This window comes from Apiospora marii, assembly GCF_038362585.1.
Source record: "Apiospora marii strain CBS 49790 chromosome Unknown utg000004l_segment0_segment0, whole genome shotgun sequence".
Classification (NCBI taxonomy): Eukaryota; Fungi; Ascomycota; class Sordariomycetes; order Amphisphaeriales; family Apiosporaceae; genus Apiospora; species Apiospora marii.
Window position 1 is genome coordinate 2,274,633 of NW_027117375.1, and position 26,043 is coordinate 2,300,675.

The 26,043-nt window shown below is 53.5% G+C and overlaps 7 protein-coding genes across 7 annotated transcripts; 2 read left to right on the forward strand and 5 right to left on the reverse strand.

Annotated features, from left to right (window-relative positions):
- Window positions 1–1,403: 1,403 nt before the first annotated feature.
- PG985_006649 (Oligoxyloglucan reducing end-specific cellobiohydrolase) lies at window positions 1,404–6,057 on the forward strand (the record flags this gene model as incomplete). Its single annotated transcript, XM_066826418.1, has 2 exons — window positions 1,404–5,356; window positions 5,412–6,057. 2 exons carry the CDS (start codon window positions 1,404–1,406, stop codon window positions 6,055–6,057), a joined length of 4,599 nt encoding a protein of 1,532 aa, XP_066686025.1.
- Window positions 6,058–8,956: 2,899 nt separating this feature from the next.
- Window positions 8,957–10,822, reverse strand: PG985_006650 (mucin; the record flags this gene model as incomplete). Its single annotated transcript, XM_066826419.1, is given in 3 exon segments — window positions 8,957–9,472; window positions 9,489–10,457; window positions 10,802–10,822. The coding sequence occupies 3 exon segments, from the start codon at window positions 10,820–10,822 to the stop codon at window positions 8,957–8,959; spliced, it is 1,506 nt and encodes a 501-aa protein (XP_066686026.1).
- Window positions 10,823–11,753: 931 nt separating this feature from the next.
- PG985_006651 (uncharacterized protein) lies at window positions 11,754–12,345 on the reverse strand (the record flags this gene model as incomplete). The annotated part of the gene is made up of 2 exons (XM_066826420.1): window positions 11,754–11,765; window positions 11,953–12,345. 2 exons carry the CDS (start codon window positions 12,343–12,345, stop codon window positions 11,754–11,756), a joined length of 405 nt encoding a protein of 134 aa, XP_066686027.1.
- A 2,322-nt stretch (window positions 12,346–14,667) lies between these two features.
- PG985_006652 (l-lysine -aminomutase) lies at window positions 14,668–16,437 on the reverse strand (the record flags this gene model as incomplete). The annotated part of the gene is made up of 4 exons (XM_066826421.1): window positions 14,668–14,976; window positions 15,061–15,614; window positions 15,691–16,132; window positions 16,186–16,437. The coding sequence occupies 4 exons, from the start codon at window positions 16,435–16,437 to the stop codon at window positions 14,668–14,670; spliced, it is 1,557 nt and encodes a 518-aa protein (XP_066686028.1).
- A 4,221-nt stretch (window positions 16,438–20,658) lies between these two features.
- PG985_006653 (uncharacterized protein) lies at window positions 20,659–21,811 on the reverse strand (the record flags this gene model as incomplete). Its single annotated transcript, XM_066826422.1, has 3 exons — window positions 20,659–20,750; window positions 20,842–21,385; window positions 21,578–21,811. 3 exons carry the CDS (start codon window positions 21,809–21,811, stop codon window positions 20,659–20,661), a joined length of 870 nt encoding a protein of 289 aa, XP_066686029.1.
- A 1,126-nt stretch (window positions 21,812–22,937) lies between these two features.
- On the reverse strand, window positions 22,938–23,619 carry PG985_006654 (uncharacterized protein; the record flags this gene model as incomplete). The annotated part of the gene is made up of 3 exons (XM_066826423.1): window positions 22,938–23,123; window positions 23,236–23,316; window positions 23,371–23,619. The coding sequence occupies 3 exons, from the start codon at window positions 23,617–23,619 to the stop codon at window positions 22,938–22,940; spliced, it is 516 nt and encodes a 171-aa protein (XP_066686030.1).
- A 1,268-nt stretch (window positions 23,620–24,887) lies between these two features.
- On the forward strand, window positions 24,888–25,613 carry PG985_006655 (uncharacterized protein; the record flags this gene model as incomplete). The annotated part of the gene is made up of 3 exons (XM_066826424.1): window positions 24,888–24,920; window positions 24,985–25,068; window positions 25,146–25,613. 3 exons carry the CDS (start codon window positions 24,888–24,890, stop codon window positions 25,611–25,613), a joined length of 585 nt encoding a protein of 194 aa, XP_066686031.1.
- Window positions 25,614–26,043: the final 430 nt, after the last annotated feature.

Here is a 26,043-nt window from a genome sequence, read left to right on the forward strand (position 1 = left end):
CGAATTCGTTGTGCGGGAGGGCCCGGAGGAGCTCGCTATACGTCGATCGCAGCATATCGTCTTGTTCTAGTTCTTGACTATTTTATTACAGGACACGCCCTTGTAACTGCTTACTGAGCGGCTTGGTTCAGACTCAGGGGCCAGAGACAAACAGAGGTGGAATACAGGACGATGGGTTCCTTGCGATTGGTCGAGCGGTCATATGTAATCGTACTTAGCCAGCTATCCCCTTGGTGGCGAAGGCGCAGCTTTCACCACCAGACTATAGCTTACAGGACTAATCAGTGATCATTCAGTGCCATTATTCATCCGACTAGGTGTAGCACCCAACTGGACCAACTGGCTTGCCGTCGATAAATCGACGGAACATATCATACCAATAGCACCGTAATGCTGGGTTCTTGTGCCCCTGGGCTCCATGTCGTCTATTGTGTCAGACGTAGACCACGGTGGGGTCCACTGGATCTGGGGAGTTAATGACGACATGGCTGCATCTCCCTGAGATGTGACTGAAAGGCACCTAACCTACGGTACATTGATGATTTGTACGGGCAGATACCGAGCGCAGGGAAGGACACGCTGTGCGTATTCCGGTCTATCTGCCTCCTATATAAACAAAGTCGGAATGCCCCCAACGAACCAATCGATGCTACCGACGTGCCTGCAGCTTCGGCTTTGGTTTGCATGTTGTTAGACGAATAGAATTGGTAAAGGATCGGATTCCCGGCCAGCACGGGAATACCAAACACGCGCTAACCCTAGCTAGACCCATGTACCCACTATGCTAGCCTCAATGCTAGGCTCCAGCTTCTTTCTGCCTATGAAGTATGTACCTAGGTGCACTTTACCCACTGTAGCTTCCATGTAGCTACGTAGGAGGCATGTGGCATGTACTGTAGCTACCACCTGTAGGCACATAGAGGCGCATTGCACGACAAAGAGGTGGGGGCTCGGGGCGGCCATTGCGCATGCCTAGGAGCAAAGCTGAGACTGCTTTGGGGCAGGTTATGCCACTGTGTCGCGACTAGGACAAGGTACAACGTCCAGCCATCCATCCATCGCTTTGATACATGCAATTGACAGATACCTGCTGGCTATCAACGAGTGAGGCAATGAACCCATAAGATTGAAACACGACGCTTCTATTCCCATTGTTTCCTAGCTAAGGCACCGATAGAATCCTTCGTTTGATCCTACTACCCCCCCTGTATAGCCAAGCTATCATCCTCTTCTTCCTCTTCATCGACTGTAATCGCTGTACCGTCCTCAACACCACGGAGCTACTACGCCATCCCTTTGCAGCTGACGACAACGCCTTTGATTCTCGAAATTGACGCCACCGAAGCTCGAAGCTTCCTCCGTCTTGACATGACCACCGCATCTCCGAGCCCTAGTACGCGATCATGAGGGCAGTCAGTAGAGCTCTGGCGGCGCCGGGAGGCTGGGTATGGCGGACGACCCTTTCCTACCTCCTGGCAGTCTGCCTGCTGCAGGTCCTGCTGGTGCCGGCGGCCGAAGCCAAGGACGAGCCCGCCATAGTCGTCACCGACTTCGAACACAACCCAATGAATATAAACTACTTCAAGGGCTCCGATACCGTGCTCTTCCAAGACCTCGACACCCGCTCCGTCTACCGCTCGACCGACGCCGGTGCGAAATGGACCAAGATAGACGAAATTGGCGAAGGCAAGGCCTACGCTCTGGTCATGCACGAATTCGAGCCAACCCGTGCCTACGTCTTGACCACCGGCAACACGCACTGGAGGACTCACAACCAGGGCGAAACATGGGAGACTTTCCACACCGAATCAAGGCTGAGCCGCGTCGATTACCGCTCCGACTGGCTCAGATTCCATGCGGCGGACCCGGATCGCATTCTCTTCCATGCCATGGACTGCCCGGCCATCTTCTGCGATGAGTTGGCCATGTACACCACGAATGGATTCAAGACACCCGCCAAATTGCTCCGCGCCGGCATCAAGGACTGCTGGTGGGCCAAGTCGTCGGACCTCTTTTCCACCAGCAGCCCGGACCATGACAGCTCCAGGATTATATGCATCGTTATGGGCGAGTTCTCACTTTTCCACCAGGACAACCGGCTTCTCATATCCGACAACTACTTCAGCGCAGACTCTCAGGATGGCGCCGTGCAAGAGTTTGAGCCCAAGATAGACGGCTCCAATATCGTGCGTGGTATTGCCAACCTGGCGGTCGTGAAAAAGTACCTACTTGTTGCCGCAAATGCCAAGAACACCGACGAGATGGCTCTATTCGTGACCGACGACACTGAAACATGGCACCGAGCCGTCTTCCCATCTGACCACAGTATTAACCAGGGGGCGTACACCGTCCTCGAGGGCACCAATTATAGCATCCAGATCGATGTTATGACGGGGCGTCCGGGTAATCCGATGGGAGTCATGCTTACCAGTAACTCGAACGGTACATATTTCACCAGAAACATGGAGCACACGAATCGCAATACTGTTGGCCATGTGGATTTCGAGAAGATCTCCGGGATCCAGGGGATCTTTATGGTAAACCAAATTGACAACTGGGAGAAGGTCCAGGGTGATTTTAAAGCCGAGAAAAAGCTGAAGACAAGAATAACCTTCGACGATGGACGAACTTTTGAGTCCGTCAAGGAAGGCAAGAATGAGCTCCACCTTCACTCGATCACAGAGCCGAACAACATTGGTCGCATCTTCTCAAGTCCCGCCCCTGGGCTTGTCATGGGCAATGGCAACGAAGGGAAACACCTCGGTGATTACCTGGAGGATGCTAGTCTCTACGTTTCTGACGATGCCGGAAAGACGTGGATCAAAGGCCCTAAAGGCCCGCACAAGTATGAGTTCGGCGATCAGGGATCTATTCTCCTGGCTGTACATGATACCCAGAAACATGATGTTGGTGAAATCAAGTATTCACTGAACCACGGAAAAGAGTGGAAGACTCTCGCGCTCCCAGACAAGCTTCAGATCAGGCCCTTTTACTTAACCACTACACAAGACTCTACCAGTCTCAAATTCGTTCTCACCGGAGAGTCTGGGTCCAAGTCTTCCCCCAAGTATCATGTCATCGCGATCGACTTCGAAGGTATGCACGAGGACACCTGCAAGGAAAGCGACATGGAGGAATGGTACGCGCGCAAGGATGACAAAAATGAGCCATCCTGCGTCATGGGCCATAAGCAGAAGTTCCACAGGCGAAAGAAGGACGCCGAATGTTTCATCAAGACGGAGTTCAAGATGCCGGTCCCAGAGTTCGAAATCTGCGAGTGCACAGATGCTGATTTTGAATGCGACTTCAATTTCATGAGAAAAGATGGCAAATGCGACAAGGTTGGCCCTGTGGTGTCCCCTGAGGGCGCTTGCAAGAAGAACGACCCGGACGAGACCTTCAAAGGCTCATCTGGTTGGCGTCTCATTCCCGGTAACGACTGCAAGCGTAAGAGTGGCGAACAGAAAGATGATACCAAGGAATGGAAATGTTCCGACGCAACCTCGGCTCCATCGGGCCCGCCGGCCAGTGGAAACATCACTGACACCGAGGTCATCGTCAAGGGAGATTTTGACAAGTTCGACAAACACTACCTCGAGCGAGGTGAAACCGCCCAAAGCAAAGACGAGACTATCATCATGAGACCCTATAAGGCCAGCTCCGGCAAAGCTGGACCCATCCAGATCACCTACGATCATGGCAAGACGTGGAAAACTCCCACGGAACTCGAAGATGCTGACGTGTGGTCCATTACGAGCCACCCGCATGTCAAAGAGATGGTCTTCTTCATCGGCCACAAGGGTAAAGTCATCTACACAGTTGACAGGGGTCTGCACTTCGACAGTTTCGACGCCCCTCTTCCTCCGGATACGAGCAGAGAGGCAAGGCCTCCCCTGGCTTTCCATCCCGACAACAAGGACTGGTTGATCTGGCACGGTCTCAAGTGCCCTTCGGGTTCCAAGACGGACTGTCACCTTGAGGCATCTGTTTCCATTGATCGTGGCGACCGATGGACAACTGCAGCTCGATTCGTCAAGAAATGCGAATTTACGGGGGCTAAAGAATACAGGAACTTCGGTCGTGTGAGCCCAAAGGAGATGATTTGCCTCAAGAGAGCCCAGGAGAACAACGACGAGGCCACTCCCTACCATCTCGTCTGGAGTGACGACGCCTTCGAATCTGAAGAGAAGGTTCGCCAGGAGAACGTCAAGGAGTTTGCTACTATGGCTGAATTCATTGTCGTGGCGAGTGAAAACCAGACAGCCAAGACGCTCATGGCATCGGCCAGTGTGGATGGGAGGCAGTTCGCAGAGGCGAGATTTCCGTATGGGTTCGAGGTTCCGCACCAGCATGCATACACTGTCCTGGACAGCTCGACGCATGCCGTCAACCTCTTTGTCGTGACTCAGGATGCGAAGGACCGGAAATTCGGCTCGATTCTCAAGAGCAACTCGAACGGAACATCGTACGTCATGAGCGCTTCGGGCGTCAACTGCGACGAGAACTACTTCGTTGACTTTGAGAAGATGCTGGGCTTGCAAGGTGTGGTGCTGGTCAATGTCGTCCAAAACCAGAATGGGGATTCTTCTGAGCGAAAGCAGCTGCAGTCGAAAATCAGCCACAGCGACGGCGCCGAATGGTCCTTCCTTCCACCTCCAAAGACGGATCTTGACGGCAAGACCTTCTCCTGCTCCCCAAGCGAGGAGGGCAACGAGAACTGTGCCCTTCACATCCACGGCTACACGGAGCGAGTCGACCACAGAAAGACTTACTCGTCCGAGTCGGCGGTCGGCATCATGTTTGGTTGGGGCAACGTTGGCGCAGTCTTGGGAGATGTCAAGGATGCCCACACTTTCATGACTACCGATGCCGGCATCAGCTGGAAGATGGTGAAGAAGGGGCGCTGGATCTGGACCTTCGGGGACCAGGGATCCATCATCATCCTGGCCCAGCGTGACACGAAGACGAAGACCGTCTCATACACCCTCGACGAGGGAAAGACTTGGGTCGAGCACCAGTTTTCCGAGCAGGACATTGTCATCAACGACATGACCACGATGCGTTCCGGCTCGTCGCGGAACTTCTTGCTGTGGGGTCGCCAAGGAGATAAACTGCTCACCATCAACCTCGACTTCACCGGGCTGACAGACAAGGCCTGCCGCGTAGACGACAACTTGGACAAATCCGACTATAACCTGTGGACCCCAGCGCATCCCAAGCAGCCCGAAGGCTGTCTTTTCGGTCACCAAACGCAATATCTGCGGAAGAAACCGGGCAGCGAATGCTTCAATGAGCAGACTCTGCATCATACTTACGGCATCAAGAACTGCTCCTGCACCCGGCAAGACTTCGAATGGTAAGCTTTCTCCACGCCCCGGGTCTCTCCGGTCATTTGTGCTAACAAATCCTAGCGATTACAACTACGAGATGGACGGCCACAAGCAGTGCAAACTTGTGGAAGGGCTTCAGCCCATTTCACTCGAGCAGTACTGCAAAGACAATGCGGGCGCCACCGAATTCTACGAGCCGTCAGGCTACCGACGTATCCCTCTTACCACCTGTGAGGGAGGTGTCGAACTTGACAAGATGGGCGCCCCTCAGCCTTGCCCCGGCCATGAAGAGGAGTTTGAGAAAGCCCACGGGGTGTCGGGCGTTGCCATTTTCTTTGCCGTCGTTATCCCCATTGGCCTCGCCGCCGCGGCCGGCTGGTGGGTGTACAACAACTGGCAGAGCAAGTTCGGGCAGATCCGGCTCGGGGAGCAGAACAGCTTCGACCAGGAGGCGCCCTGGGTCAAGTATCCCGTCATCGCGGTTTCGGCGGTGGTGGCGGTGGTTGGTGCGTTGCCTCTCCTCGCGTCGAGCCTCTGGCGCAGCGCGGGTTCGCTGGTCAAGAAGGCCACGGGCCGCGGCGATACGAGCTACGGCTGGTTGCGGGGCAGCGGCGGGCCCCGGAGGTTCACGACTCGCGATAGCTTCGCACGCGGGAGGGCGGACTACGCCATTGTGGACGAGGACGAGGGCGAACTTCTAGGCGATGACAGCGACGACGAAGTTTGAAGCCACTGGAGGTGAGAGAAGAACTAAGGGGTAGATAGGCAGGTGTAGGAGAAGGAGGGGGAGGAAACGGGGTTTACCACACATAGCATTATAGGTGTTTGTTCTATATGGTTATCTTTGTGTGCCATTGCGTAGAGGCGCGCCCCTAAACTTGGACGTGTACTCACGAGAGGATGTTGTGGTGGTTTATCTATGGGAGGCGTAGGAAAGGGGGGTGTGGTATAGGCATGGACATTTCATATTTGATTTTGTATTACAAACTAGAGTAGGCGGGACAATGGTTTTGTTTGCATGGCGCTTCTGGCACGGGAGGCAGGCAGGCAGGGGCACATATTGCTGCAAGATCAATCTGCCATAAACAGATCAGCTGGTTTCTCTTTAGTCCATGTCTTCTAGTCGTTCTTTTCATTGTGTATGTTATCATGGGTGCTGTAACAAGTGGCTACAGTGCTATCAGGTCGGTGTAGCGCTGGAGATATATGTGCTAAAGACCAACGGCCGACTGATGAACTCAATTGGTACATGGGTATGTGTATGTCTTGTCAGAACCAACTACATGGTAGCATATGTATCTATGTGGGTAAGGAGGTAGGTGACCTATGTGACGACATAGCGTGGCTTGCATCAGGCATGCGGTCTGATGCCCGTGGCTCTTCAACGAGAACGGAGGCACGCAACTGTAGCCGAGCCTCACTCGGCCTGTCCATTTTTTATCTCCTTCACGCATGCAAGACGAATAACGCGTTGGTAGTTGCCCGATAGCAAACACACACAGATGAGACATACGGGTAGACAGTCGGGCGAGGAAGGCACAAGAACTAGGTAGTTACAATCGGGTATATAAGAGCCTCAGCTATACGTACCAATGCAATACCTCCTTACATAAGTGCTTACGGATTCAGCATCATGCCTACATCATATGTAGTATTGCCCAAACTACTTTTCTTTCTCTTCGGTTCGCTTCTCCGACACTTGAAACCGATGACGCCCAGCAAAGCGAACGTAACGCGTCCCTTATGTGTTTAGCAAATGACGAACTGAGGCCGAACTTACTGTCGGGTCTTCTCTCTCTCTCTCTCTTTCCTTGCACTTGCAGGCAAGCAAAGAGCTGTGCTTTGGGATAGAGGCACCATCGCCACCCTCGGCGCGCAGATTCTAGAGCGGTCGTTTTCGTTGGCCCCCTCCGATGCGAGATGCAGGGAGGAGCGGTGGTATGTTTTGGCCTGAGCGTGAGAGCCGGCCAGACTGACAGACAGGCAGAGACACGGTGTCGTATACGTATGTATGTACGTTAATGGCATATGTATGTCTTGTCTCTCCTGAGACATGCAGTCATGCTAGTTTGCAGTAGTTGGGGCCCCAGTCCTCAGGATGGACAGGCAGATTCTCGATTTTTTCTCTCACTCTCTCTCTCTCTCCTACAGGTCGGGCCAGCACGCAGTTAATATGGAGAAGCAGCGAATTGCCTATCGCCGACGAGAGGTATCAATGGATGGATATTCACTATTTGTATACTCCGTAGGTCAAATAGTAATCCAGGTACTGGTGTCCTTCGGATTGCCGATCGGCGGATGTCAAAGGGTGGAATGAAGAAACGGGGACCGGCATCATCTCCCCCTCCCCCCTCCTTCGCCGCGCCTCTTTCTGTCGTTTTTTCTTTCCCCTTCTCTTTGAGGCGACTGCTACCATCCATGTCTCATCCGGTTTTGACAGCTGAAGCATGCACGATACGACACCATCCCGGCAATACTGTTTATCTAGCGCGGCTCAAAATATTCAAGATACTTGAAGTGTAGTAGATGGCGAGCGACAGGTGCAACGCAGGTCTGCTGAAACGTGTGCCGTGCTGTATGTACTGGTTAGTTTTGTGCGCGTCAGGCATGCTATAGTCCGACAGCGTCAAGTCCCCCGTGCCTCACAATTGTCGTCCATCCGAGTCAGGCAGAGGAGGGAGAATTGATGCATCTCTGCTGTGCTCGGCCATGTGTTATCGCTCATGGCCTCGCTTAGACATGGCAGCCAGTTTTGGGCCAATCACCCTTACAGCGACGAAAAAACCGGGGTCTTTGGCTGACCCGTGGCGTGGGGACCTTTTGCAGCTTAGCGTCCACTGAAAGAGAAAAGCAAAGAGGAAAAAAAGACGAGGGGTCCACGAGCCAAAGCCTGCTCCCCGCTGGCATGGATGGTATGATGTAGTAGTATGTACCTGCAGCATTGGATTGGGAAAGGAAGGCGGAGGATCCGGTCCCAGGCCAGGAAGCATTGGCTGCTTGCTTGACTGGCTGACTGGGTTGTAAACGGTGACTTCCATGAATAACGAGGGATTGACAGATCAACCTTGAAACTTCCGGTTGGGTCTCGAATAAGTCGCCCATCTGTCGATCAGGCCGTCATCGCTTCTTTTGCGCTTGACCGCCAGGCACACGGGACAAGCGAGTTACTCATCCCTCATCAAACGGACCATCCAACGAACACTCATGTAGTACAAAGTTAAGCAGAGAGTTTTCGAGTGATGTCTGTTGCCGGGCTCGCATAGATAGGCAGCCCGGGTTTTCAAAATGTTACTTGTGGCAACTCTATGAACTGGCTCGCACCGAACCACTTGCTGCCCCCTTCTCCCAGCACCAACGCCGTAGCCATGATAGATGCGTGCAGTAACGCCTATGAATTCCAAATGATATCTTAGTGACACATGGCGACAATGCCCATGGTAATGACCGCTTGACAACAGCAAAATGTTCCTGAAGGAAACCCGCCCATCGACAAAAAAAAATATATTACATATGAAAGAAAATGGAAAAACGGCCACTCCCGCTTCTGCGCCACTCGACATGCCGTGTGTTGAGGTGGTGTTCGTTCTTTCGTCGCCGTATAATGGATAATGGTGACACCGCCATAGTTAGTTGCGGGTGACCCGGTTCCAGAAACGCTTCATAGCACCGCCTTCACACGCCGGCGTCGCAGATTCGTCAAGCTCGCTGAAGAATTTCTCGTAGTCGGCCTTGGACTTGGCGTCTGCGGCGCAGGCGACGCCATCGCCGCGTGGAGCAGACTGGGACATTCTGCCGGCACGGGTCGGCACAGGCCTCTGCCAGCCATAGATCTGGTCCTCCGATGCCCGCAGGTCCGGTCGTGTCAGCGTCATTCGCATCGTCATCTCGCGCGAGACTGACGGGCCTCGCATTGAGCTCTCAGAGTCACTCGTTGGCGGGACCTCAAGATGAGCGCACCCGTTCTTGGACGCTTGTTTCTCCTTCTCCGGTGAATTCGGCGTCATGGGCGTGTCCGGGTCGGGCGCCGACCCATCGTCACTATAGATGGATGAGTGGTCGTCTGAAAGGAACGTCTTGAGCTTTTCCGAATCATCCGAGGCCTTCCGCCGCAAATCGCCTTTGTTTTGCTGCTGCTGCTGCTGCTGTGGTTCTGGGTACGACCGGGGGGGCGCCAACATCGTTGGAGGGAAACCCGAACTGGACAGCCTCGTCAAACTTTTGGGGCGTCGACAGGTACGCACGGAGCTTTAGTCGAGCCTCGGGATCCTGGTAGTGCGCCGCGGCGGCGTCGAGTGAGGCCACGGACGCATGGGAAGCGTGCCTCGGAGTTATAAGAGACAGTGCCCGGGACTTTCTTCGGCCGGGTTGTTGCTGCGGATGCGGATCTGGGGCGGCAGCTCCCATCGGGAAGGTCGGTGCCCGAAACATGTCCCTCGTGCTAGGCCGGCTCGACGAGCCTGGCGTCTTGCCAAACGGTATCTTGCCGATCGACATTCGGCGGCGAAACGAAGGCCGTCGCTCCTTGGGGGATGTCGTCATGGCCTCGCCGGATTTGGTGTGGTAGCCGTCGAGATGAAGGCTCAGGTCCAAATCCTCGTCTTCCTCAAGCCACCGGAAGCTGTCGTAGAACGAGTCTCGAGCAGTTGCGTGGTGAACGGGAGGGTCTTGCAGGTCACTAATACGGGAATCCATGCTGGGGCGGCCGGAGGACAGGCCAGGAGTCTCGACCGGTGAGGTGAAGCGCCTGACCAGGCGGTGACCAGCCTTGGACAAGGCTTCGCCAGCGGCGTCAAGGATGACACTCTGCCGCAGCTGCTTGGCCAATGCCACTTGCTCCTCTCTTGTAAGAGGAGTCTCTTGTCGGGGCAGGAAAGGGTGGTTCAGCGGCAGGCGATCCACCGAAGCTGCATTAGTCGCGGTCTGACACAATGGACTTGGCCGACTATAAGCCTGTTTGCCAGCAGCGCGGCCACTTTGGTCGAGTTGGGCCTTTTCATTCAACAACAACAGCTCGGCCACATTAGAAGTGGTCGCGGTGGCAGTGTTGCTGTTGTTGTTGTTGAGGCTGTTGCTGTGCAGAGCAGAGGATGACTGCACTAGTTGAAGCTGCTCAGACGTCGAGAAGTACTAACGAGAAGCAAGTTTTAGCCGACGATGCGAAGGGCGGGAAGGGCAAGGAGCTGAAGTAGGCAAAGCAATAAAAAAGGAAAGAAGCAGCAGGGTGGCCCTAGGCGCAGTTTATAAATATCCCAGTATAGGCGGGAAGAATGCAACAGTTTCAGACGAGAAATAGAGGGAAGAAGCAAGTCCAAGGCAGAGCGAGAGAGGGGAGGGAGTAGGCATGCAATGTAATGTCACGTAATGTACGGAAGGCAATGATAGGTAAGGCAAGGCATTGAGGTTAATAATGAAGGAAATGTACATGCGATGTAGAGAAAGGTCGATCAGATGGATGAAGGTAGCAGGTAGACTGAGACGCCAGCAGCATGCATAGCGTGGGACCTTGCATTAGGGTGCTTGGAGGTTAAAGGAAGGCATAAAGGAAGGCAGGTGCTGAGGAGTGAGTGCAAGAGTGAGGAGTGTACCTCAGGTATGGATGATACCTATTGACGATATGACAATCCATGACAATGACATCCGTCAACGTCCAGCGATGGCATTGGATCGCTCCTAGGAGACAGACAGGGAGACGACAGGCAACTTTCGCACCTTGCGATGCCCAAAGCGTCCAGCCCAGAGTGCAAGAGTGCAACACTATCGGCAGCACTAAGGGGGCCGCAGCTTTTCGCATGGACCACGCTTGATCGTCACGCACCGCTGCTTCCCCACCCCCTAGCACATAGCATAGCACATACCACACACCACTGCTACTGTACATACCGTACAGGTACTTGCTGCATGGCCTTGCATGCAACTGCTCGTGGTAGTGGCGATGGTAGTATGTACAGCTGGATGGATGCGGAAACTAAAGTGGGATGGATAATTGATGGGCGGCACTGGCACCTGCTTAGGGTATCCCATCCCTGGGTCGGCCTGCCGTTGGCAAGAGACGGCAGAGAGAGAATGAATGAATGAATGCACGCATGCATGCCGACCAAGACGAAGACCAAGCTATCGTTTCAGAGATAAGTCGAACTCGTTGCTGGCGTTTGCTGACCGACACTGACTGATCGCCCGCCGACTACGGCCTACTTGCGTACATGCTTCTTTTTGCCTCAATTTATGAAGTACCCGAGAACACATCACCTCAGGTACAGGCCAGCATGGACGGTGAGTAGCTGGAAATCGCTACTACTGTAGTAGTGCCGGTAGGTAGAATTAGGTACGAAGTAGCCCGTCGGTAGCGTGGCGCTTCTCGGCGATGACCCAAGTATACGGAGTATGTATGTATGTATAAAACAAACCCGTTCCTTTTCTCCGCCATCATTCTTGGCCCTCAGTGTCCAGAGTGGAAGAGAAATTGAATGAATGCCAGAGGGATTTTGTTTGGGCGGGGATGGCGATGGCGATGGGATTGGCTCCCAAGAATGGAGCAAACGGCAGAACGGAATACAAGACGACGGCGATCCAAATTCAGGGGAGAGAGTAGGTAGAGAAGAGGGAAAAAAAAAAAACCACTAACCTTGCGTCGGATGGTGGTCGGCAGCGCTTTGAATACTTCGAGCTCCTGGCTCGACATCTCGCCGCAGGAGCCAATTGGCTGGATCGAGTCCGGAGGAAGAGGGCAAGGGCAGGGCGTCGGTTCCTCGTGGCTTCTGCGCGTGGTGCTCTTGATGAAGGATTTCATGGACCTGCTGCTGCCGGGTCGCTTTGCCGTCCAGGGCCGTGAGTTGCTGGTTTCCATCCACGCAGAAGCCGCCGCCGCCGCCGAGGCAGCCTGGTGGCCTGCATCCCGCGTCCGTGCCTCTGTTTGCGTCTGGTCGAGCAGTGTTGAATGGTAATCGGCGGTGCTATCGAGGCTCGTCGCGTGGGGAAGCACCTGCAAGACCCCTTTGACGTAGGATGACGGGGCCATGGCAAAGGCTCAGCCCTCGGACGTGCGCTGTTCGTAGGTTTTCCAACTTAATAATCGAGTGTCCCCTTCGGGAGTCAATGCAAGGGCGGCCGGTGAAACAAAAGCTTGGAGGGGAAACACACCAGCAAAACAAACCCAAGCTGCTTGCTGCTTGCTTGCTGGGAATGAAAGAAAAAGAAAACAAAGAACAAGGTGAAGTTATCGAGAAAAGGAGAGGTGGAATTAGAAGGATAAAATAAAAGACGACCAGAAAACCTGGCAAGGTACTGCAAACGCATGCATGCATGTACGTGTGGTTTGGCAGGTATGGATGGCAGAGAGAGGAGATGGTGCTGGAGAGAGCTCGTGGCATGGAGGTGACAAGCCAATCATGTCATTTGATCCATTTGATTCATGACAAGCTCGAGGTAAGATTGCTTAAGGTTCCTGCAGAATCCCGCCTCTCAGCAGTACGGCGGGCAGCGGGTGTGTAAGATCAACTCGGGTTGATGATGTTTATGCGCACGGCAGTCTACAGTACTACAATGTCAGCTACCTCGTACAAGAACCTACCTCTTATGTAATTGATGTGTGTTTACACACCACTGCATTCATTCTGCATTCAACACAGTCAACATTCAAGGTACGACGACGACCACGATCGGTCAGCCTAGCTCGAGCTATCTCGCTAGCCACATTAGTGAAAAAGATATTGCCCACCCACCACCACCTTGCACCTTGCACCTTGCACCTTGCACCTTGCACCTTGCACCTTGCACCTTGCACCTTGCACCTTGCACCTTGCACCTTGCACTTGAGGGACCCGAAGCTACGTCCATTGGCCGAGCCGTGATCCTTGACAGACCGGGATCCCAATCCAACCATGTTTCCCAATATTGCCAGCGCTAGGTTCAAGAGGTTCGAGAAGGGTGTTTGTGCCACCCCATCGCAGGCGTTCCACGGCTAGCGACATGAACCTGGGCAAGTGAACGGCCAGCAGAGGCTGAGGATTGGTACGGGGGATGAAAACTGCCAGATAGATTCTACAGGCCGTGTGCACCGAAGCATCATCCAACCATTGGCATCAATGTCGTCTCCCTCTCTACGCGTACTGCTACGCGGTCTGTCGGGTATACTACTACTACGACTAGGATGTAGTTACGCGTTGACTGGCGGCAAGCGGGCGGGCGGACAGTTAGGCCAGTTGAGTGGGCGACAGTCGGGACGAACAGGCGCGGTACGAATACATAGGGTCAGGCCAGGAGGCCAGGTACGGGCTCGGTAAGCCCCAGGGCAAATCTGCCTGTAATGCCAGCGCTAATAGGTTGCCCCCTTTTCACTCTAATCCTCTCAGGAGTCTAGGTTCAACGCTTCCTTTCCCTTTTGGGCCGTCCAGGATGATTGTGACGGCCACTCAAAGGGCAGTGATCGGCACTCGTTCCCACACGAGCTGTTCCTGTGAGTCCTGTGCCTGTCACGCTATTTTCTGACGTGGACCTGCTCGTTGGTTGCGTTCATACATAGAGTATGTAAGTGACAAGCAACAAGTCGTCGTCGTCCCTTGTCCATTTCTATTCTCCAGGTCAACCAATGTGCTTCGGCCGTCCCAGCCGAGAGCTCACCGCGCACCGCGCGCACGTTTTCTCCAGAACTTGGCGAAAGAGCCAGGTAGAGTAGCCGGCCTAATAGCCGTTGTTTCTAGGGCGCCCATTGGCATGCATTCGCCTCGATCATGCAGAATCACCTCCGGAGTCACACTTCCAAACGGAAGAATGCCCCGCCCAAAGCTGTAGAGGGAGGATCTAGAATGCGCGTCCTTGCACATATGTACTTGCCTCACGCCAACTCGGCAACGTTCAGCCCCAGAAGGCATCCGGTGGCATCGACTAACATTGGATTCGAAGCGATATACAAAAATAAGAATAACATAAGAAAACACCAAAGAGACTTTTGCAAAATGGGAAATGCCCTTCTCGTCCGTCAAGAACAGTGCCTATCTTCGATGTTGGCCTCGGTCTCGACCCCAGCTCTGACGAGATTGCGTCAGGGAATGAATGCCCATCTCCCTCTCCATCACGCTGTTCGTGATAATAATAACCCAGCTTAATCCAGCCTTCCCAGAGCCAACCCCAGGCCTTGGCTCGCCTGCCCGAGATATGAGCTCGGGAAGAACATGGAGCTGTAATTTCATCGGCCCCGTAATACTCCCTTCAACCGCCCGTTCCCTGCCACTAGAGGGTGCCGAGAAGATCGCAAACGAGAGACGCGCGAGGCACGAGGCTTGTCAGCTTCGTAAAGCTTGCGCCAAAAAGAGAATGGGTGACATCAGGCAGCTAGGTACTACTAGTCGGAACGACCCATCTTAGCTGGCGTTGGGGGGAGAGGGTCATAGTACTCGTAGACCTTGTTGACTTTGGCCCCGTTGCCGCTGACGGCCGGCGCCGTGAACCGAGACACGCCCGTGTTCCGGTCGTAAGAGAGGTAACTTCCCGCAAGCCGCTTGCCGCCACCCTGGGGGAGGTCGACAATGAATTGGGGCACGTCAAAGCCTGCGATAGAGCCCCGGATCTGGGCTTCGATGTCTATGATGCTCTGGAGCGGCGTACGGAGATGCTCGACCTTCTCCACCATGTCGCACTGGTAGACGTAATACTACAAAGCAGGTAGGTTTCTCGCATGTCAGCCATCACTGAATCAGACTGGGTCTGATATTGGGGTAGCTGCGAGGGTACCTACCGGATTGATACGCAAGTCCTCCGCGAGCGACCGGATGAGTTTCGATATGGTTTCTGCGCTGTCGTTGATCCCATGCAGCAGGACTGATTGATTGCGAATGGTCAGTCCGCCTTCTACGAGTTTGCGGCAGGCCTGTTCCGTCATCCATGAGATCTCATTGGGGTGATTGATATGCGTGTGCAGCGCCGCCCGCTTGCCCTCCTTGAGTGCCAGCCGGTGCACCCAGAGGAGGGCGTCGGTCCACTGGTCATTGGGGTCCAAGATGCGGTTCGGCGCTACGCCGAGACCCTTGGACGCGATCCGGAACTTCTTGATGTTGGGCATCTTAATCAGGCGCTCGCCGATAAACGCCAGGTGCTCCGGAGCCAGGTAGTATGCGTCGCCCCCTGACACAACAATGTCGGTGATCTGCGGGTTTGCTTCAATATACTTGAACGCCGCTTCCCACCTCTTCAGTATCGGTTTCATCCCCTCCTTCGTCACCTCGCTGGTGTCCGCTCCGACGGCATATGATCGCGTGCAGCTTTGACAGTACGTAGGGCAAACAGCTATCGCTATCGTTGTCCGCTGTTATCAGCAAAAATATCCCAATGCATATACAAGCTGTTGCAGGGGGTGAGGGATACTCACGAAGGAACAGTGCCTTGTCTGGATAACGGTGCACGAGGTTATCAAGAGGCGCGTCGTCTTTCTCGTGTAGTGAGTCTAATTTACTCTTTGGGTGGTCAGGCTGCATCAGAGACTTCAATGGGATGAATTGCCGGAATATAGGGTCGTGTCGGGGATCTTGCCAATTGATACGGCTGAAGATATGGGGCCTGGCATATGTCAGCTTGGACCCGTGAGATCCCAGGCAAATAGGGGGTGAAGCCCGAAGCACATCAACGCACATGATACGGAGTGACATTGACGACACCTCGATGCCGTCAAAGATGTCTTTGATGAACTCTTCGCGACTCTGTAAAAGTGAGGCATTGCGGTTGAGTGGCATATGGTCAGGGAGCACGCTCGCGAGGGTCTCCTTGAGCTTTTCTGGTGCTGAGCGGGTATGATGCTCTACAACGTTCTTCTTCTATCGTAGCTGTCAGTCGGATGAGCAAAAACAAGGGAAACGTGACAACGAACACTCCAACTCCATGAGATGAAATCCTCCATCGATACATCTTTCCACATGGGTACTTTTCGCCAGAACTCGTCTTCTCCGTTTGACGGCGGGAAGGAGTCTTCAGGTACTGGCGCTGCCACGGCAGCTGCTTGGCTGTACTGGGCCCTGGGCATTATGGAACTGCGAGGTAACATAAGAGCTCTGGAGCCTGGCTGCCTGGCGGCCAGAGATCCAGAGAGCGACTGCTGGATACGATCGACTCGTCTCATCATGGCGGGCAAGCAAGTGTATCGACAGGGGGGGGGGAGCTGTTTGGCCCTGGAAAGGTCAGCCAGGATCACTCGGGTAGTCTTTGAGTTTTGTTGATGGAACAGTGGCTGGAAGTAAGAAGAGAGTTGACGACTGACAATGGGGGTATTGTTGAGTCTTATATACTTGATCGAGACTTGATACAATATTGGTTGTACGCTGCAAGATGGCACACGAATTATGCTGAGGGGGTATAGGAGAGATCAGCGTTGACGACACGACGGAAGCACACAGCTATATGACCTGGTGAATGGATACTCTACTGATGGCAGTGATCCATTCTCATGTTGCCAGCTAGAACATAAGGGTGCGTAGTAAGGAGCGGGAGTCGCCCCTTTACAACCAGGGTCGTTGTCACAAATGCTGAAACGTGATAAGGAGAATAGGGCACTTACAGGCAACACTGTACGGGGAAGTTCGTCCTAGCACTCAGCAACGGTAGAGATGTTAGTTGAGCATGAATGATTCATGTTCTGCGTTGCCATTTCTTCTTCGAGCCTATATATACCAAGATCAATTACAGCATTCGGTACGTAACGAGAAACGGCAGATGAGCCCTACGTCGACCAACACTGTTACTTCCCCTTTCTAGATGCCTCTACTCGATGGGATATACTCATGAGTTGTACCCACAGCACGAGTGTGTGCTCTGAATCTCCCCTCCTTCTCCTATGCAGCGATAGAGGGGAATAAGCCAAGACACGCAGTCGGGACCCCAGCTCGTGGACCATGCATGTTCTGCATCGAACTACACGCACATGATCAATGACCAATGGCCAATGGGTGAGTAGTCTCCATGCCCCCAAAGTCATCGGGTAAGAGGCCCCATACAGGGAGCATATGCGTAAGGGTTGCGGAGCGGAAGCCAGAGGAAGCTATTTGATCGGCATGCCTGGCAATTTGATGATAGACTCTTGTTATTTGTCGCTCCTATGGGCCGTGCCCAACCGAGGCTTTCAGGCTTCATCCAGGTTGGTTGTTGGACAAGTCATGATGTGCGTTGCTAGACCGCTAGTATAATGCAGTCATGCCCTCGTGGGGGCTACGTCGTGAGGACTGTGGCAAAATTTGCGATGCTTCAACCCTAGCCCCATCCTCTTGGGCTCACCCCCTTTATTCGACTTGTCTCTACTTAGACGCGATAGACCCGGGGTACGACCGCCTCTGCCGCGAAATGAGGCGCGGATGCTCAACCAACAATGCCGGATTACACTTCAACCCTTGTCGCCCGGCGTCTATTGGTACAATGGTAATAATTGCCCAGCAGATGGTGGGCCTGCAAGCCGGCGGGCCGAGGTCAAGTTTTTACACACTCCGAGCTTCAGATATGTTGTTGTTTGGGTTTTCTTAAAGACCACTTCAAGTCATCCACTGTGGCGAGACCTTACTTTGCACCGCATATACGACCAGTGTTTGAGCCATCCGGCAGCCAGCTAGTCCTTGTTGGACATTCATCGGTGTTAATTTCAAGCCTTCAGTGGCAGGGCCGGCGGGCGTTTTCGAGACAGGCCAGTGAGTGTCACTGTATCCGATCATCGAGCATCAGAGTATGGATTTCGAGGGACTGGCTGCCTGGAGGCCTTCGATCCGGGTGTTGTCTTCGCGATCTTATTGGCTACCAACTGGACGGGTTGCACCGTTGTATCCGATGGAACTCAGCCAGTCGCTCCACTGAAGTGTCGACTTTGCGTCATCAACAACTCGCTTGTATCCCCGGAGCTACTCGTCATCGCCAATTCGCCCAGGGACCTATTTTCCGGGTAATTGGCCGTTGCGATACCTTCGCTCAAGAACGAACCACGTAACATGTCTCGGAGAGCGCGTCGTCTTACGGCACGGCGGAGAGGATGAATGCGCCTCAGTACTCCGACGGCGCTTAAGAGAACCAATGATGCTCCTACAGCCCACGTGGGTCCCCATACTGTTGGCTGTAGTTAGGTTGGTCTCTCACCGAGTTTTTGATTGCCGTTTGGGCGCCTTCCGGGTACCCTAGTCACAAGCGCGCTCGTCGACTAGGTAGGTAGCTTGAGCTAGGAATAGGACTACTGGTCCCCAATGCGGTCGCCCTCCTGCGGCCTCGGGACGTGGCCGCGTCCTTTCTCTCGGCTTCCCGTGACCCACGAAACTTAGGGGGCCATGGCTGAGGGTTGTCCATGTACACCCTCGCCTGGCCGGACTTGGGATCTGTAATTAGACACGCTTGGGTGTCTGGGTCCGTCTGGCGTTCAAGCAAGGCTTGCAAGATAGGCGTTCTTTTAACCCGTCTTTGTCACTTGCAGGGCCGTTGGTTGTCGTAGCGTTGCCAGACTTTCTTCAGGCTAGCCAGTCTTCGGATCAGGTACAGTGACCCCAAGGCCTCCCGGTCGAAATCGACCCGCGGAGTTCTCTGCATCGCCTCGTGGTGTTGGAGGCAGCTTCAGTGGGTGGTAACCGTGGCTGTAACTGCCCATTTTAAGATGCTTGCACCTCCAAGTCCAATGTCAAGCTCCAGATAAGAGGGGTGCGTGGGAGCAGGGTGTGTCGGGGAAGCAGGGGTGAGCCTTCGGTCTGTTGCTCTGCACGATGCAGTGTAATTGTGCTCGCCCTGGTCCCAGGCCGATTTAGACGGGTCTCGAGACGGCATAGTTCTGCTGCCCGAAAGACAATCTACCAGCGGATGAGCTGGGCTGGCGGATGTTAACAAAAGCCACTCGCGGCTAGGATACCTCGAGAGCTTGGGTTTTGACCAGGTGACTTGATCAACATGCGGCCGGCTTGTGGCCTACGTAGACGAATCACAACCAGATCTGCGAGGGACCAGACTAGTGAAATTGACTCTCGGTCTAGGAGCAAGCCTCTTTTGGCCACACAGTAGTGGGGTGCCATGATACACTGGTTGGATGAAGAGAGCATCTGTCCTCCGTTTCAAAGCCCATCCCTATACCTACCTACAGTCAGTTCCCAATCTTCTGCGAGGAAGGACCCAGCGGTGCGGGCCGTCCTAGATACTTAATGAAGAAGCTGCGCCGTACGTAACGTAACGTAACGTAACGTAACGTAACGTCGGTGTGCAAAGCAATCGTTTGGTATGCCAAATGCCTCTGAGCCAATACACCGTAGGTGTGCATCGGGAAAGGGGGGTGTCTGATGATTGTCGAGTAGCATTCAATTACTGGTTTGGAGACCAGGATATGCGTCGATGGCGTCTAGAATCCCATGTTGTTGGTCTGTTGGGTCCATTGAGTTGGGCTCTTCTGGAGAAGGCGGCAGACTGTAGACTGTGAATGTACTCACTCGCTCACCTGCTCACCTGTATCCATACTTGACACCTCGAAGGTGTGTGTATGTGTGTGTGTGTGTGCAAGAATGGGCTCGGTGCCGAAGATGGTGAACGAGGCTTGTGGGGGGCAGGAAGGGCGCCCTTATGCTCGATCATCGATGCTCAATCCCGACACAGTGGGTTGCTATTATTAAATATTATTGATGTAAACCGCCATCCATCGGAGACTGATCCACCCGCAGTGTTTGACACGGAACGTACATACCTACCTCCTTCAAACGAGATAACAATATGACAAGCCCCCATATCCGAAGTAGAAGGAAGGCCCCCGACGGCCACCTAGAGGCCAACGGGAACTAGCATCAATGATAGCAGGCGTTGGAATTATTCGAAAAGTAAGCGCGCCCAAGATGGATCCTCATGTGGTTGGTACTTGCCTAAATTTAGGTGGCCACCAGATGGAAATCAGCTACATGTAGGTAAGTTGTCACATGAGCCGGAGTCTATCTCGATGTGCCTGCATACTACATACATAGTAGAGAGTAGGTACACATTACCATCTGGCTGGTACAGCCCCCCCCCCCCCACCTCTTTCTCTCTTCTCCTAGGTTAACGCAAGCATTCCATGATATTCTAAGTGGTCCATATATACGGGGGAAGTAGTGGCTACCCAGTATGCAGTGGAAGCTGCCAAAGGCTGAAAGGGTCTTGCCAAGGGGGCAGCCAAATGAGCATACTGTATTGTTCCCTAGCATCTATAATACCAAATACCAAGTGTGGTACCATGTTAATGGCCGTGGTTTGCTCGTCCCCGCAATGCTGTTATCTGCATTCCTCACTGGCACCTATAAAGGGCTCTCGATATATGTTGTCCTACCCATCTCGTACCTGCCGCCTCCTGTTCGGAAGCGAGGGTTGTGAAATATCATGTGGACGAGGTCTGTCCATATATTGGCAGCTCAACCGAGTCACTATCGCTGCCGCGACTTGTATTTGGTGGTTGGCCCATGGGGTCGGCTACACATTTTATCAGTTTTAGTTGCTAGGATGCCCGAAAGGTAGGGGAGGAAGGGGGAGTAGTGGGATAGATAGGAACTCGGTGACTCACCCCTCGAGTAGGCTGGCAGCCGGTTGTTATTCATCCGTAGCATGTCTATTACGTCGTCCCCCTGGCCGTCCTTATCTAACGAGGACCACACAGACGCCCAGGTCCATTGTATGATTGCGGCCAGAATTTGCGCAATGGCGGCGCAGAAGACGGCGGCGAAGAATCCCCAGCCTGTCCCCTCATTCTCGACGCCGGCTTCCTTCAGAGTCTTGTAAGCGTCCTCGGCATCGGCTCGTAGTAGTATGGCGGTACCCAAGAAGAGCACGCCGGGCACCATTTGTGCCCCGACGCTGCTGATTCGCAGCGCTTTCTGCAGGCCTGCCTGTTGAGCTCGCTTGCTCATCCCAACAAAGCCCCAAGAACTTAGACTGAGGCCCAAGCCAACAACCAGAAGGATGAAGGGGATAAGCGTGCTGTTCTTGCGGCTGATCCTGGCTCCATGCGTGAAACTGGAGGCACCATCGCTGACATTGGCTTGGTATGTCTCGTTGAAGTGACCATGTAGCGCCATGTCAATGAGGTTATCGTCGAAAGTGTGACCTATCTTACGATAGAGGCAGCTAGCCCCGCTGGCATGACGCACACAGAGTGAGTTGAGATAGAAATAGAACGTGCATAACAGATTCATGGTCTTTTCGTGCGACTCTACAATATAGAATCTACTCCACTATGAAGTATGTGAACGCTTTTCTCTACTAGGCGTCTAGCTGGCAGGCCGAGTATAGAGTGAACTTACTGTGAGGATGAAGGTGTCCTCGGCAAGTACTGAGCTGTTGAGTCCGCTGGAACCACCGGCGTTGATGGCAATCAACAGTGATATAGCCAAAGCTTGCAGGGCTGCCACGCCGGCGAGAAGACGTTTGCATATGGTGTTCGTTTCGTCTTTAGTGAAATGCAGTTGTTCGTCGGGTCTGGCCCCGGCACTCTCGGCGCCGTCGGGCGGGCACACGTCATCTGTCGAACTCGACATCGGACAGTTTGTGGTTTCATATGAATACCTACGACAAGGACATATATACCATTCATGGCTTACAAGAACGAAACAGGCACTGGCAGGCGTTGAATGCTTCCTTCCGAGATTTCGACTATGCGGACAGCGGCCATTGTATTGGTTTCCGGGTATGTATTTATGTAGTCCGCCAAGGAGGCACAGCACGATGACTGCTGTTGTGGCCAATCTTAGCACCCTTGCCAAAAAGAGGTCCAACGAACGATATGCCCACTTACGAGATACCACCCGCCTCTCCAAAGCCAGGCGCCAAGGGATGCCTGCCTACACGCCTTCTTTGGTACACAGCAGCGGTGCGATTACGTGCCGCTGTGCCGAATCAGACCCAGTATCGTATGTGTAGGTAATTATACAATGCGTTTACTCGAAATTTATGCTGCATAGTTGCCCGTAATTTGTATCAGACTGATGTGCATTATCTCTCGAGGAGCACGAGCCCACGATCCTTTCAACTTCGCAGGCCGCAGACAGACTGAGATATAGGCAATGAACAGTTTCGACCCGCAACAGGTAGACCCTTTAGCTGGGGGTCTTTTCGACCAGTTTGTATCGTTTCTGACATCCATGGCAGTGCAGAGGAGACGATGCGTCTTGAAAGCGAACTCATTAATTCGTGGCTGACAGTGTTGATATCCCCTTGTGAGCTTGCGCACTAATCATTCCGTGGCAATCAGCAACACTAGTAATTCTATAATAACGGGAGCACATAACTGTGCTCGGTCTTGGGTGGGCAAGGACGTTGTCCTGATACTACGAAGGCCTGGAACCGCCCAATCTCAAGCGTGCCGCCGGAGGGGGACAACGCGAACCAGACTGCCTTCCCTTGTCTTTTTGGATGAAAATGGATGGCCTCATTGGGGTGCATTTTCATCTTGTTCTATCGTGAGACCCAGCTCATCTGAGCTTGAGTTTGGTATTTTCATTTCTCGTCCCGACGCATCGAGCATAGCCGCTTGCACGGCAGTACTTGGACTTTCATCCGAAGATGGAAGATACGGTGCCTTATATGGAGTCGGGCGCACCTTAGGCTGGCAGGCCCTCACTCAGAGGTCTACAAGCGTCTTTGTTAGCAAAGGAGAGCGATGATTCAAGGAGGGAGAAAGTACCCTAAGTAATCCTCTTTGATACTGCCAATGGCCCATAAGTCGCCAACCTCGGCTCGCGTGCCGATGATCTTGACTCTCACGTGCGTACCAACCTGGATTGTGGTTTCCTCGTCATGAAAGCTGGGCGGCGTGCCGTTGGGATCCCACTTGATCTCACCTGGGATCAACTGAGAAGCAACGTGTCAGCCAGCAAAGACATCATGTTTGGCTGGGGTGAAGGCGCGTCATGGCAGCGACACAGGAAAAAAGGTTAGCATTGGACGAGAGGAGCACACTCACGTGAGCAGATACGAAGATACGTAGGGGTCCGGCTTCGGCGAAGAAACCATGCTGGTTGACCGAAACGACAACAGTATCGATCTGGGTTGTCAGCAAGTGGTTACACTAGCAAAGCAGCCGCGAATCTGCGCTCACCGTCTCGCCCTTAAAGGGCCGCCAGACTACGGCACGGTAGCCGACCGTGAATTCCGCAAGTCCACTGCCAGGCAGGATGCGACCCTCGGAAATGGTGAAGCTGTCCATCACGGATATGATATAGTAGCTGCCGGTACACGTCCCTTCGACGTCCTTCATCAGTTTGGTGGTAACGAGCTCTGTCATGTTCTTGCCGAAGTAGGAGGGGTGAAGCGTCAAGCGACGCTCGAGATTATAGAGGAAGAACATGATGGCAGCACGGTGAATGATGTGGGCGCAGGGTGGTCGCGTGTCGTCGCCGTCGTCGCCGGGCTCGTCGTCGAGAGGAGGCTGGGGAGGTAGAAGGCGTGAGATACGGTGGCAGACCGTTCGCCTCGGTAGACACTCGCTATCAGATCACCAAGCTAGTCCCATCCCAAGACTGCGATCTGATCGTAATGGCGACGGTTCGACGCAGGCGGGTATCGCGGTCGAGACGGATGGGGTGCGTGGACGAAAAAAAATGCCAATGGACTGCCGAATCCCAAGCCAAGCGCGTGGGTGCAGGCGAATTTTGGAGGTTTCAGCAGGTTCGCGCGCGAGGTACCTGAGCCACGGAGCGATTGCGGTCGGTTGTCGCAATGAAAGAAAAGCGTCTGTTCCTGCAATGGAAGACTGGCACGACAAATAAAAGGATTAACCAGCTGTAGAGACAATGGCACGCATTCCAAGGCGTGGGTGATAAGGCTGTTGTTCCAAGGTTACCGCATTTGCAGTGCAGTACAGTCGAGTCGGTACAAGGCTGGACTGGGCTACTCACACTGACCTCTCTGCTAGCGGCTAGTCCACCTTTTAGCTACCACCCATGCCACCTGCTGCTACTGCTAATGAGGCTTAAAAATAACCCCAGTGCTGTGCTGGGAGGTCTCTAAGGTATGCAAAAAGCACTTATGTACATAAGGTAGGTACCTACATGCTACGGTCCGGTCCCCTTTGATAGGCAATTGATTGAGATCAATTGATTGACGACTGATTCTGGACTGGAGCAAAAGTCTCTCCCCCTCCCTGCCTGCCAGTTCTTGTGACAGAGCGAATTAGAAGAAGCTGCTGGCTGCAGCGGCCAAAGAATTGATGGACCCCACCACCAGCCATGGAGCAGGTACGTACCGGGCTCTGCATACATATATTGATGTACATTATCTGGAGGGTCCTTCAGTGTTAGGCTTAGCTCTAGGGAGCTTTACCTCAAATATCCAATTGGACCTCATCCATTGAATCCAAGACACTCTTACCATACAATTGTCCATTCCGAGTATCCCATCCCACCTCGGCCATCCACATGTTAGCCAGTCGGCCCTCCAGCTTTCTTCTCGTATATTCCAACTGGTCCGAGTAATGAGCCCATCTGTAGGGACCTTCAGCCATCAGTAATTCCTTTTCTTCCCATTGCGTCGCGAAACCCTGGGCACCGGCTCCGCGGGCCTTGCTTTTTACTCGCGCCTCTTCTCAACCCATCTATCTACCGGTATCGCTTCAACATGGCGCTCAACTTAGAAAAACAGCTCACCTTCGTAAGCTTCGACTGCTCACCACTCCCCCATACGCCTGCTTCGGCCCTTCTAACCTCGACCACAGTATGGGGCCTATCATGACAACCCCGTGAATGTCGGCATACATATGGTATGCGTGCCATTGATCCTGTTCTCTGGTTTCGCCATGGTATGTCTACGCCCTAAACTACTTGTTCTTTTCGCATGGAGAAGCACGCCTCTAACTCGATAAACCTTGCATCTTAGGCCGCAAATACGGGCAGCCTTATCCCTCTCCCGGAAGCATTGACGATCCCCTATCTCCCGCCGAACCTGGGGACACTCGCGGCCATCACATGGGGCACCCTGTACGTCCTACTAGAACCTGTAGCCGGGACTGCACTAGCTGCCATTTGTCTCGCAGGAGCAGCTGGTGTCAATGCTGCCCTGGCGCTGGACTCTGCGCTCACGAACCAGGTCGCCATCGCCACGCACATTGTCTGTTGGCTTCTTCAGTTTGTGGGTCATGGCGCATTCGAGGGCCGCGCGCCAGCATTGCTTGACAACCTGTTCCAGGCCATCTTCCTTGCTCCGCTCTTTGTGTGGCTGGAGCTGCTCTTCAAGGTCGGCTATCGCCGGGAGTTGCAACATCGCGTCGAGAAGGAAGTCAAGACCGAGATCGCCAAGTTCAAGGCTCAGAAGGGGAAGTCCTCAAAGAACGGAAAGGCCCAATAAGTAGCATCGATAACTCCCGAATTGGCAGGCGGCAGCATGTTAATATTCTTGTCATAGTCGGGAGATGTCGGAGATGCCGAGACAGAGATTGGCAGGCAGCATTTTCATGCTCAAGCGGTCAATGCGACCGGTCCGGCTCTATGTGTCCATCCATAGTAAGGATGACCGAATCTGTCAACACTTGGCATTGCAAGCGCGGATGAGGATCTCGAAAACCTTGTGTCTCACAGCGGAAGCGCTCGAGACTCTACAATCAAAAACAGCAAGCGGACAAATCACACTTCACCAAATAATGACCAGCCTTGCTCTGACAAGTAGGTTCTGAAACCAGCCAGGAAGCACTTGTTGAAAGCAATCGGCTTTTGTACCCCGTTCACTGTTATACCCCTTTGGCATGTTTTATTGCCGGTAGTTTGTGTGATCAAAGCAC